The sequence below is a fragment of the Gadus morhua genome, chromosome 7, assembly GCF_902167405.1.
Source record: "Gadus morhua chromosome 7, gadMor3.0, whole genome shotgun sequence".
Lineage (NCBI taxonomy): Eukaryota > Metazoa > Chordata > Actinopteri > Gadiformes > Gadidae > Gadus > Gadus morhua.
In genome coordinates, this window is record NC_044054.1 from 12,140,665 (window position 1) to 12,152,483 (window position 11,819).

General features: G+C 45.8%; 2 protein-coding genes across 4 annotated transcripts in view; one reads left to right on the forward strand and one right to left on the reverse strand.

Moving 5' to 3' along the window:
• birc2 (baculoviral IAP repeat containing 2) overlaps positions 1-4,401 on the reverse strand; it is a 22,663-nt gene extending 18,262 nt beyond the window's left edge. For both annotated transcript variants that reach the window (XM_030360963.1, XM_030360962.1), the window contains exons 1-2: positions 4,283-4,401; positions 3,540-3,599 (exon numbers count right to left, since the gene is read on the reverse strand). The gene's annotated coding sequence lies outside the window, so the exon portion shown is untranslated. The remainder of the gene's footprint in view (positions 1-3,539; positions 3,600-4,282) is intronic.
• slc6a7 (solute carrier family 6 member 7) lies at positions 2,813-11,581 on the forward strand. 2 transcript variants are annotated; one of them, XM_030360966.1, is made up of 16 exons: positions 2,813-3,013; positions 3,171-3,263; positions 3,569-3,926; positions 5,129-5,345; positions 5,963-6,094; positions 6,289-6,490; positions 6,960-7,098; positions 7,361-7,495; positions 7,799-7,902; positions 7,983-8,107; positions 8,378-8,490; positions 8,591-8,728; positions 8,824-8,923; positions 9,897-10,015; positions 10,338-10,511; positions 10,840-11,581. In XM_030360966.1, the coding sequence occupies exons 3-16, from the start codon at positions 3,858-3,860 to the stop codon at positions 11,008-11,010; spliced, it is 1,938 nt and encodes a 645-aa protein (XP_030216826.1). In that variant the 5' UTR covers positions 2,813-3,013; positions 3,171-3,263; positions 3,569-3,857; the 3' UTR covers positions 11,011-11,581. The 2 variants fall into 2 exon arrangements, with proteins under 2 accessions (XP_030216826.1, XP_030216827.1); XM_030360967.1 differs by having other exon boundaries at positions 3,606-3,926.
• Positions 11,582-11,819: the final 238 nt, after the last annotated feature.

Consider the following 11,819-nt stretch of genomic DNA (forward strand, 5'->3'; position numbering starts at 1 on the left):
GCCAGCCCCCTCCACGAGTTGACGCGGAGGGCTTCGCCTGACCGGGTCGAGTGGACGGAGGAGATCGAGGAGGCGTTCTCGTGCCTCCGACGGGCCCTCTGCACCGAGCCCCTCCTGATCACCCCGGACTTCAACCTCCCCTTCGTCGTCCACACCGACGCATCCGAGGTGGGGCTGGGAGCGGTCTTATCCCAGGTCCGGTCGGGCGAGGAGCACCCGGTGACCTATATCAGCCGGAAACTCCTGGCCAGCGAGAAAGCCTACTCGACCGTGGAGAAGGAGGTGCTGGCAATAAAGTGGACCCTGGAGAAGCTTCGCTACTACCTCCTCGGGCGCACCTTCACCCTGGTCACAGACCACGCCCCACTGAAGTGGATGGCCACGGCCAAGGATACCAACGCCTGGGTGACGCCCTGGTTCCTGGCCCTGCAGGATTATCACTTCCAGGTGGTCCACCGGCCCGGACGCGCACATGCCAACGCAGACGCACTGTCCCGGAGGGACGCCTGCTTAGGCCTATCCCGGGGGGTCCCCGACTTGCAGCTGAGGGTGGGGCTGTGTGGCAACCCCGATCCGACGGAGGAGTTCGAGCCCCGCCAGCGCCCTCTCCGCGGGCAGGTAGTCCGTGGGAGATATGTGCCGCTCGGCGCAGCGAAAATTCACATAAAACAATCACTGTAAACATTATAATAATGTAAAGGGAAGAATGTTGTTAATAAGAGTAAATACAAAGTGTCAAGAAAGAATAAACTCTGCTGCTGCAGCAAGTCAGATACAGTCTATAAGGTAAGATATATAGATATCTAATGTATTCATACATTGTTTATGTAGGATATATATGTTTATATAGCCTAATCATATTGTTTCTTCAATTTAAAAATAGCTGACCGTTTATATTCCCCTTCTCGGGGATTATGTTCACAGTTTTGATCTCGGACGTCTGGTCGCTTATAGCAGAATATTCTATTACTGTTAAGTCAACTATGAATAATAAAACACGGCAAACCATGTGTCCTTAATCGTAGTTACACGTATGACAAAAAAACGCGTGAAATTCAGCTGTATTCAGTGAGGTATGTATGATTAATTAAATGCGCTGACAGTTCATTGCTCCTGCCAAACGGATTGCACTGAGTGGAGCGGATCACCATTCCAAGATGGCGGCCCCGCATCTCGTCAACGCCAGTAGGCAGTAGCGTTCGATGCTCCGTCTATGTCATAGGACAGGGGTTGGCAAGTATGTTTGGCTTCGGGCCAAAAAAAATTCAGCCAGCAGGTGGTGGGCCAGAATATTATCAAAGGCTAGTTCAAGGAATTGATTTTTTAAAATGCATCTGGAATTTGCGACGCAGGCCCGTCAGCTGGCTTAGTCATATGCCTACCACACACAACGTGACTATATGTAGCCCTACTACATACAAGGCCTACATATAAACAAGTGTATGCCCGGCCCCTAAATCTTGCGGGCCAGATATTATTTCTGGCGGGCCAGTCATGGCCCGCGGGCTGCCAGTTGCCGAACCCTGATATGTGCTAGGCAGCCTGTATTCCATAGATCCGACCAATCACAGAACGGGGAGGGACGGCAAGACGATGACGACGTCTATTCGACACGCCCATCGTCTTCTTTCCATGGCTTCTTCCTCATCGAATTTCTGTCGCTCTACATACGTCATCTGGTATAATTGATACGATGGCTATGAGCTACGTACAGACTCATATGATAGACATTCGTAGCGCCCAATAAACGGCTCCGAGCAATCGTAAACCACGCCTCAAATACAAGAAAATGAATGTGTGGTTCCCAGACCTCATCTCAATTGTAGATTGAGATGAGGTCTGGCGTTAGCCAGGCTAACATCAGGACAGAATATCCATTGAAAATTCATTGTTTCGATAAGGTCAAGGATACCTTTAATTTTAGTACATTGCATCCCTGTTACTTTGTTGCCTTTTCTTAGGTTATGTTTGAGTTGTGTGCTGGTTCATTTGTTTGTATGTTAATGCATTTCTGATTACTGGTTTACCTGGTACAAGAAAATGAATGTGTGGTTCCCATTTGTCATGAAGGCAAATGAGACGAGTCCAGTCGGTACCTAAATCTCAGGCACCATGGGTTGCGATTTGTTTATATGTTAATAAACATTTACATGTAGGGCATGTCCGGGATACATGCCCTCATGGTTACACATGGTTCCGACACCCTCGGCCCCTCTCCCCAGGACCAGTGGAGCGAGGGGGGCAGGGGAGCATGCCAATGAAGATCAGCCTCAGTTGTGGACCACTCTAGATTAGAGGCAGACTGCTCTATTGGCATTAATCTTCCTCCTGTGCCCTGAAAGCTTCTTATTCTTGTACCCAAAGTTTAGTTTCAGGGAGAACCGATCCACTTTGCATGGCTTCCACTTGTAACTTCAAGTGGTTGCTTTGTTTTGGTTAGTTGATGAGGAGTGGCTGAAGGTCAGGCCAACGCCCATGGCACCTTGGCCAAGTAGTTTCTCCTGTTTTCTTTAGTCAGCCAGATCTTAAAACCTGGTGGTTCATCTTGTTATGTTGGTCAATTGCTATGAACTGTGGTTGTTCCTCGAACCGTTTTTTATGAAGTTATGCCATCTTGTTGGTTTTGAGTTGAGAACAGTGCCATTACTATACGGAACAACTAGGGAGACGTTTCTAATGTTCGATGCGAATCAAACGGGGTTAGCAATGGGAGGAAGTTGCAGTCTGTCAAGCAGGATGTTGTCACCTCAAAAAGGCGTGTACTTTTAATGGCATGGTATCCAAATGATGGCTTTTGAATGGTGGATTTCAATGATTCTGAGATTATAAGGCTTGTGCCCCCTCCATACCCAGTTAGGGAGGGAGGGAGGAGAGTTATCATTTGGTAAAGAGGCTGAAAGAGTATAATCCAAGTCGCAGTGAGAGCAGCCATGTTTAATGTAGACTGGCAGTTCAACAATACCCTGGATAGAGCGGCGGGGTCTTCTGGGTCTTCTGGGTCGCCCCCCCTCATGTAAGGAATTACAGTAATGTCGGGAATCTCTGCCTAATTCCACTGGATTTGTACGGTTTATCATGCCCTCTGAACTTGTCAGAGGACAGTCATTGTATTCATCTTTAGCTCGCTCCACTGGTTATTAACCGTGTTATTGTTATGTTTTTTTATCCAGGCCAAATGTACCCTCCAGTGCGTTTGAAAGAAATTCAATAGTCACTGTGACGTCAGCAACAAATTACAAATGTATTGTGCAAAGAAATAAAAGGTGGGTGTCCTCATATACATTGGCTGGCTTCTTGTCGCTAAGTATGTAATTGCTAAAAATATGTTTAGTAACTTTTATTCAAGGCCAGTCTATCAGAACAGAAGCAGAGTCATGAATATTCAATTAAAATGTCCCTAGGTCTCGCTCTTTTTCAGTTTTATGTAAATCACATATGGATACTTGTAGGGCTATTAAAAAGTGCAATATGAACCTATTATAAGTAGGCCTAGTCCGTGAAATGTGGCTGTCCATTCATTCAGTTGTCAAAATACATACCATTTTCCATTCTGTTCTTGTCGATGAAGTTGAACACGACATACTGTTGTCCTCGACGCCCTACAGACGAGAGAACGTCATGGCACTGGTCGCACTGGTCTCCTGGATGCTACAGCCGCACCTGCGCTCTCGCACTCACAGCGGATTCACTGCTAGAAAACGCCGGCTCGGACTTGATGTCTATTTTACGCGTAATTAAAAGTGAACAAGAAGCCTACGGGATGCATGCATTGACTTCGATGTAGGCTACCTCCCACCAGAAGTGAACTTTTAAAATGTAGACAACTGAGAAACTCAGTTCGTTAACTGCCAGAATAAATGAAGAGCGAAGAGCCAAAAGCGGCACCTGGAAACACCATCTTGGCAAAACCAACCACAACACAGCAGGTGAGAACGGAGGTGAAACCGTTTTTAACCTTAATCTGGTCGGTAATCAACGGCATCGTAGTGTAATCACCTGAAATGGGTCGATGTGTAACTCAATTATAGCGCCAAGAGCTTTTTTGCCTGGGGTATATAACGAATAAGCTATGTTTACCAAGTCAAACAGGATAAAGTTCAGCTGTAGGGAAGCTGCAACCGGTCGAACAACATTTCTGCCCCCTGCGTACGCAAGTGATGGTTTATACCACAATAACTTATAAGGGTGTTCGCTCTGCTTTTTGTAACGGGGATTTGGTTGCAACAACAAATCCAAACACGCATCTAAATAAATTATATGGGACTGAAGGTGATTTTCTTACCTTGAAAATGTTAATTGTAGCAATTATTTTTCAGGTCCGTATTACACATAAGTGGTTGGATATGAATTTGGAGGTATTAATTGTACACAACCATTGTGGCCATTGCCTTGAATGCATGGGTTACTCCTTTCCCCTAATGATAAAGTTGAAATGAAAACGGAAGTTTGGCCTAGTAGGTCATTAAAACTGGTGCAACCAGTCCTAGTTTGCATGACTTCATATTGATTCAAACAACTTTTAGAATAATTGATGTAGGAGAATGCAAGTAAATTGGTTATAGTTTGGAGAGGTTAACTTTCAACATAGCCCGCCTAACTTAATTGATGCATGAATCATTCAGGAGACTGTCTGCATTTTGCAGCAACTTCCTCAGTGGGGTAAGCCTACATGATAGCCCGTCGACTACTTCTTTCTATAGAGATACATTTCACACAGGAAGGGTGCCCGGCCGACGGTTTCATAAACACTCTTCATGAGGTAAACCTATATGGCAATCTTGCCACAAAATGTGTGCTACGCGTGCTACAGTATGAAACAAAGAACTCATACTTAGGGCAATGGGTGGCACACGAACAGGAACTTCACCTTACTCCGACCTTTCGCTCTTGGTTCTTTTAAGTGTCTATTAGGACTAGAAGCCCATTGGATGAAATGTGTTTGATTTTGTTGGTTGATAAAGTTGAATTTTTATCTGGTTTAACCTCTGTGTGTGTGTGTGTGTGTGTGTGTGTGTGTGTGTGTGTGTGTGTGTGTGTGTGTGTGTGTGTGTGTGTGTGTGTGTGTGTGTGTGTGTGTGTGAATTATAAATCAATGAATGAATTCCCTAATGCATTCATTTCTTTCTAGAATGCCATGGAGGTAAATGGACCCACTAAAAATAATGTCGCCAGCCCAACATCACAGTCCCAATCTGAAGCACAGCCCCCTGCCCCCGTATCGGACCCACACATCCCACGAGAGCAGTGGGGTGGCAAGTATGAGTTCCTGCTGTCCTGTATTGGATATTGCGTCGGCCTTGGCAACGTGTGGCGGTTCCCCTACCTCTGCTACCGCAATGGAGGAGGTGAGGCATGCTTTCCTAGAAGTGGAGCTTAGAACCACTGGTAACCATAACAGCCTGTGCGTTGCTATAGGCTTACACTGTTCCATCCTCGGGTACACACACCCAAGACGGCGGTTGAAAGTGTTTACAGAGTTTAGAAAACACAATGTAGAAATCGTACTCTTATAACAGCCATTTAACTGTGGTTTTTGAATGTGTTGGTGAATCCGACTCCATTACGGTTAGCATTACTAACGAATGTCAGCCAAGCTGTGTTTCTTGCTAGCCCTCCTAGAGATTACATTCCTCCTCTGCCTCGCTTAGCTTATTCTCCTACTGAGGTTCGAGGGTTGGTATTCTTCATCACCTTGGGATCAATGTTCAGGGCCTGTGAAGACCTGTGAGACTGTAGCTGTCATTATACCTGATATTCTGCATTTTAGGCTAGAGCAGTGATTCTGAGAATGATGAAAAAGCAGTTTCTGTTGAAGATGCAATGCGGTCATGTGTCTTTGAACTGTTGGGATCCATCACGACTTGCCCTGACGTGCCAGGTCTTGCTGACTTGGGCTCCCAGCGGTTCAGCAGAGCTGGCCCATGCCCTCCTCCTCATGCACACTTGTCTCCCCCGTCCACAGGTGTGTTCCTCATACCGTACTTCATAATGCTGTTCTTCACTGGTGTCCCCCTGTTCCTCATGGAGCTGAGTCTGGGCCAGTATGGAGCCGCTGGCCCCATCACTGTATGGAAGTGTTGCCCTCTCCTTAAAGGTAACCTGTGTGTGTCCGTGCTGGAGCGTTCAAATACCGCTCTAAAGTGGTACAAAGCTGAACAAATACGGGGTTTCCAAGTGCCGTTTGAAGTCAGGTTAACGTTTGTTTTTTTCAAGAAACCTTTTTCTAAACCGTGCTGCACAAATCCAAATCTCCATGAAGACCCACTAACCCTGCTTGCGGGCCTGCAGGTATTGGCATCGGGATGCTGTGCGTGTCCACGCTGGTGTGCCTCTACTACAACGTGATCATTGCCTGGACCTTCTACTACCTGGGCAGCTCCTTCCAGAGCCCCCTGCCCTGGTCCTGCGAGGCCCCCGCCAATGCGGCCCTGTGTGCCAACATCAGCTCGGGCAACGGGTCCTTTCAGAGCCCTTCAGAGGTCTTCTGGAAGTAAGGCCCTCTCTCATTCTCTCGCTCTCACTCCCTCAACACATTTTAGTAGGCTATCGATATTAAAACGACATTCTTATGAATGTAAAAAGGCAAATCCTTTGATGGTCTACTATTGTCTTGATACTGGGAAAGCATAGCTAGTGTTGGCCCTTCCTTGAGCTGACCAACTGAAGTAAACAATGTATCTGAAAAGGACTGTTTGACTTGTTTGTCTAGTGTCAATAAAAGGAGATGTCTAGGCCACGCGTTTCCTGGAAAATCGTTTGGCCATATGCAGCTTTTGTAGCCATAACGTTCCTTCTCCACAGTCTGTACAGAAGTTCAGAAAGAAAGGGGAAAATGTATAATTTACACACGCCACATTTATCTGACGTAGTGGACATGGCCATGGACCGATCTCCAGCCACGGATAGATCTCCAGCCATGATGGTCTTTACAGACGTTGCTCTGTGTGTTTTCTCCTTAGTGAGAAGGTGCTTGGTGTAGTGCACAGCAAGGGCCTCCACGACCCGGGGCCGGTGCGGTGGCCCCTGGCCCTCTGCCTGCTGGCTGCGTGGATCATCATCTTCCTCTGCATGCTGAAGGGCATCCGCAGCTCCGGGAAGGTGAACCAACATGGATGACATGACGTGCTTTATTCATCCCCGAGGCAGAACGGCAGCACATATTACCACGGAGGCCAATGCAACATAAATATTAATTAACAGTAAACAATCTGTATCAACAAAACAATGTAAACACCAGTTTAAAAAAAGTTAACAGTAAACACGCATTTCACAAGCAGTTTCCAACCAATTCAAACATCCTTTTGGTGCCATTTATTTCTACCCTTTGTTAAACTACGCCTATGATTTCTTGTGTTTGCAGGTGGTTTATGTCACCGCTACGTTTCCCTACTTCGTGCTGCTCGTGCTGATTATCAAGGGCGCCACGCTGGAAGGATCGCTCCAAGGGGTGGCCTTCTACCTCACCCCTGACTGGAGCCGTCTAGCCAGTGCACAGGTAATGCCGGGACAGCAGCAGGTATAACCTGCTCCAGGTAACGCCTCCTTTGGAGGCTTGCCTGATGGAGATTGATGTAATTATTTATGTTCCATGCGTTACACAATTTGAAAGTAACATTCTATTATACTCTTTTTTGATCACTTATCGATTGACCTCGTCTTTCAGAGTCCTAGTAAAAGTGATATCTAGTTGTTGTTTTATTAGAACCTTGACCGTGACTATAGCAGTGCACCGCAGCTAGTTGTAAAGTTGTAAAAACTGTTCCCAGTAAGAGCCTTATACTTTATAATCTGTTCCCAGGTGTGGAACGACGCAGCCTCCCAGGTCTTCTACTCTCTGGGTATCGGGGTGGGGGGCCTGCTGTCAATGGCGTCATACAATAAATTTGACAACAACGTCATCAGGTTTGTTTGTTTTTCTCTTGGACTTTGGATTGAGTCGCAGTTGGCCCGGCCGACGTTTGAATGAACTTCTTCTTTTTAAGGGACACGTTGATAATAGTCGTCGGGAACTGTAGCACCAGTTTCTTCGCCGGCTTCGCAATCTTCTCCATCCTGGGTCACATGGCCTGGAGAAAGGGCGTTCCCGTGGGCGAAGTGGCAGACACAGGTACGCACTGCTCTGGTCACATGACCAGTTCTATAAAAAATCACTTCTGAAATGTTGGTCATCCAAGTGATTGGAAATGATTGCAGAAATAAATGAGCCAATAGGTTGCGGGTTCAAAACATTTATACAAACGTGTTTGGGGTTGCTGTTGACTTATAGTATCTCTATATTATCATATATTATATAAGGACCTACTATCCGATAGACATGTTACCTATTTGAATGTTTCCTTTCTTTTATTTAATTATTTGTTTACTTCTCTTTATTTAGGTCCTGGTTTGGCATTTGTTGCTTACCCAGAGGCCCTTGCTCTCCTGCCTGGTTCCGTATTCTGGTCAATCCTCTTCTTCCTCATGCTCTTCATGCTGGGCATCGACACATTAGTGAGACTCTGCATTGGCTTTGCAACCAACCAAATGACGGCGGTGACAAAGGGAACCGCTTGCGTCACTCTTAATGACACCTATGTTTTCTTCCTCACAGTTTGGGAACATGGAGGGCATTACTACCGCAGTGTTGGACGAGTTTCCTCAGCTGAGACAAAACATGATGCACAAGACCCTGTTCTTGGCGGCTCTGTGCTTTGCCTTCTACCTGATGGGTCTCCTGCTCATCAGCGATGTGAGTGTCTCTGATCTATATGTATGGTATGTGATTGTGTGTGGGTCATTTGTCGTGCTCCGTCTCATGCGTCTGGTGTCTCTGTGTCTTCATAGGGCGGCATTTACTGGTTCACCCTCATTGACTCCTTCAGCACTAGTTTCGGCCTGATAATCATCGCCCTCTTCATGTGCATCGGCATCTCCTTCTTCTATGGTACACTTCCTAACCCTCATTACACCTCACAGGCATCAAACCCTAACCTTCATTACACCTCACAGGCATCAAACCCTAACCTTCATTACACCTCACAGGCATCAAACCCTAACCTTCATTACACCTCACAGGCATCAAACCCTAACCTTCATTACACCTCACAGGCATCAAACCCTAACCTTCATTACACCTCACAGCCATCAAACCCTAACCTTCATTACACCTCACAGGCATCAAACCCTAACCTTCATTACACCTCACAGGCATCAAACCCTAACCTTCATTACACCTCCCAGGCATCAAACCCTAACCTTCATTACACCTCCCAGGCATCAAACCCTAACCTTCATTACACCTCACAGGCATCAAACCCTAACCTTCATTACACCTCACAGGCATCAAACCCTAACCTTCATTACACCTCACAGGCATCAAACCCTAACCGTCACCACACCTCACAGGCAACAAACCCTAACCGTCACCACACCTCACAGGCAACAAACCCTAACCTTCATTACACCTCCCAGGTATATACCCCTAACCGTCACCAATACTCACAAGCATTAATCTCGACCCTCCATTCACAGGAGTTAAACCCAGGTCCTAACACAGCAGCATGTCTCACAGGTTATTTTATTCATTCCTCTTTTGATAGTTTATGTTTGATACTCTGCTTTGCTTCCCAGGATTGCTTCAGAGTAAGTCCTCTTGAATGCCGAGCCTTTCTTATTACATATGTTTGCTCTCCAAGGACGTTAAACCCATACATTTTTACACTCTTTTCATGCCTTGTGACATCATGTTTAAGGAAAGATCATCACTCTGGATACAAGTCAACTGTCATTGTTTTGTGTTTTTTGATATTTTATGAAACTCCCACAAGAGGAGGGAGATATTCAGTGTGTGGACCCTGCATTGGGACCCCTATACAGGTCTCTGGTGTCTAAGCCTTTATTTGTTCTCATGCGACTAGGAGTGAACCAGTTTTGCCAGGACATCATCGATATGATCTGCCACTGTCCCCCATGGTGTACCAAGTTTCTTTTCTTCTTCAAAGCGTGTTGGGTATTCATCACTCCCTTCCTTCTCCTGGTAAGCAAACACTCTCGCCAATCATAAACATCTCATTGATTGAATATGTATATACACCCTACGAGATTTAAAAAACATGTCCCTGTAGCTCCTTAGATACTACGCCAACCAATCACACCGATCTGGACTTTAAATCTAGCCACTGACTGTGCTGTAATCTGACAATAGTGAATTATTCAGTAAGAGAGGCCACCCACTCTGTGTGTCTCCTGTAGTGGGCCTCAACTGTTGGTTGGTTTCCCTCCTCACTGTAGCTCAGTAAGCCCTTTGGATCCTAAACCTGGTTTGTTCCGACTGTGTTGTATTCCATCTTTCGCTCCAGTTCATCCTTACCTACATCTTCTTTGAGATGTACAACACGTCGCTCCAATACGGCTCCTACGTGTATCCCTTCTGGGGCAAGGCGCTCGGCGTGTGCATCGGCATGGCCTGCTGCATGCAGATCCCTATCTGGGCCGGGGTGGCCATCTTCAAGGAGTCGGGAACCCTCAAAGACGTCAGTATTAAACCTGCACCACTGTGGCATACATTAGGGCCATGAAGAGGCTTTCTATTGCTAATGCAATTTTATTTTAATTTTTTTCAATCTTTTCCACTTCATTTTTTATATATTGTGATGAGCAAGGATAACAGAAACCCTTTCCCCTGGGATTAATAAAGCGTAGGAGGCCCGTGTTACATGCCTCAGACCTCAGCCACAGTACCACTGAAACCCGATCTCAGCATGCCATTTTTAATCACCAGTGTGAAAAGAAAAAGTCACCACCTGGAACACGACCCTGGGGTTTGTCTCCTGACCTCCTTTGTGGTCGGTGTGGTTTCAGCGCTTCCAGAAGGCCATTCGGCCTCTAAACTCCTGGCGGGCCAACACCCTGAGCAGCTCGGGTCAGACGGAGGAGCAGGCGGAGCCAGAACGGGTCGATGGCCCCTACACCGTCAACCTCACCAGCATGGACTTCAACGCCATGACCTGGCAGTCAGACAGCAACGCATGATGGATCTAAGGGACAGCCATGTTGCCATGACAATAAGTGGGGGGGTTCCTACCCTAATGGTTCCCGCTCGGTTCTGGAGATTGTGATGCAAACCAATGTTTTGTCCTGCAGGGAAGTGTAGAATGGACTAGTCGTTTTATTTATACTTCTACGATATTTCAATGTACTGTATGTTTTTTTTTAAAATGTTTTTATATCTAAAAAGGGTTGGGCCCTATGTTATTGGTCGATAGATTTACTGTTTGGTTGATATTCAATACATCTATTGATTAACTTATTGTTGATAGTATTTTATTAGTATTTTTTTCCAAGGACAGAGGCATACAGTGGCATACAGTGGGCAGTCCACCGTCATTCATGGTGTATACAAAGAGGCCAAGCAGTGATTGTTGAGTTGAGTTTGCATCTTCTACAGACTCCGTGAGGTTGCAGGTATTCATAAAATGATATATTGATGTTGGTGACATGAAATTACTGAAGCCAACCATGGTTACTTTGGGCTTTACCTCAATAATGGATGATATACTTGCTTTTCGAAATAAAGAGTTTTCAGATATTTTAATTTTCACAACAATTGTTTGTTGTCATACGCCCCACTCGAGTCTCCCAGAGCTTGCTGCTAATGCTTGTATTTTCTTATTATTTGTAATCTCCAATAGTCGCTGTTAAAAAACTGATGTTTAACAAAGGCTGCCCTCTACCGGAAAAAAACGGGTAGGATTATTATTGACGATGAATCCAAATAAATATAATAATAAATATAATAACGGATCCATATTTAATCGTGTATACGTCTATGGTTTAGATGT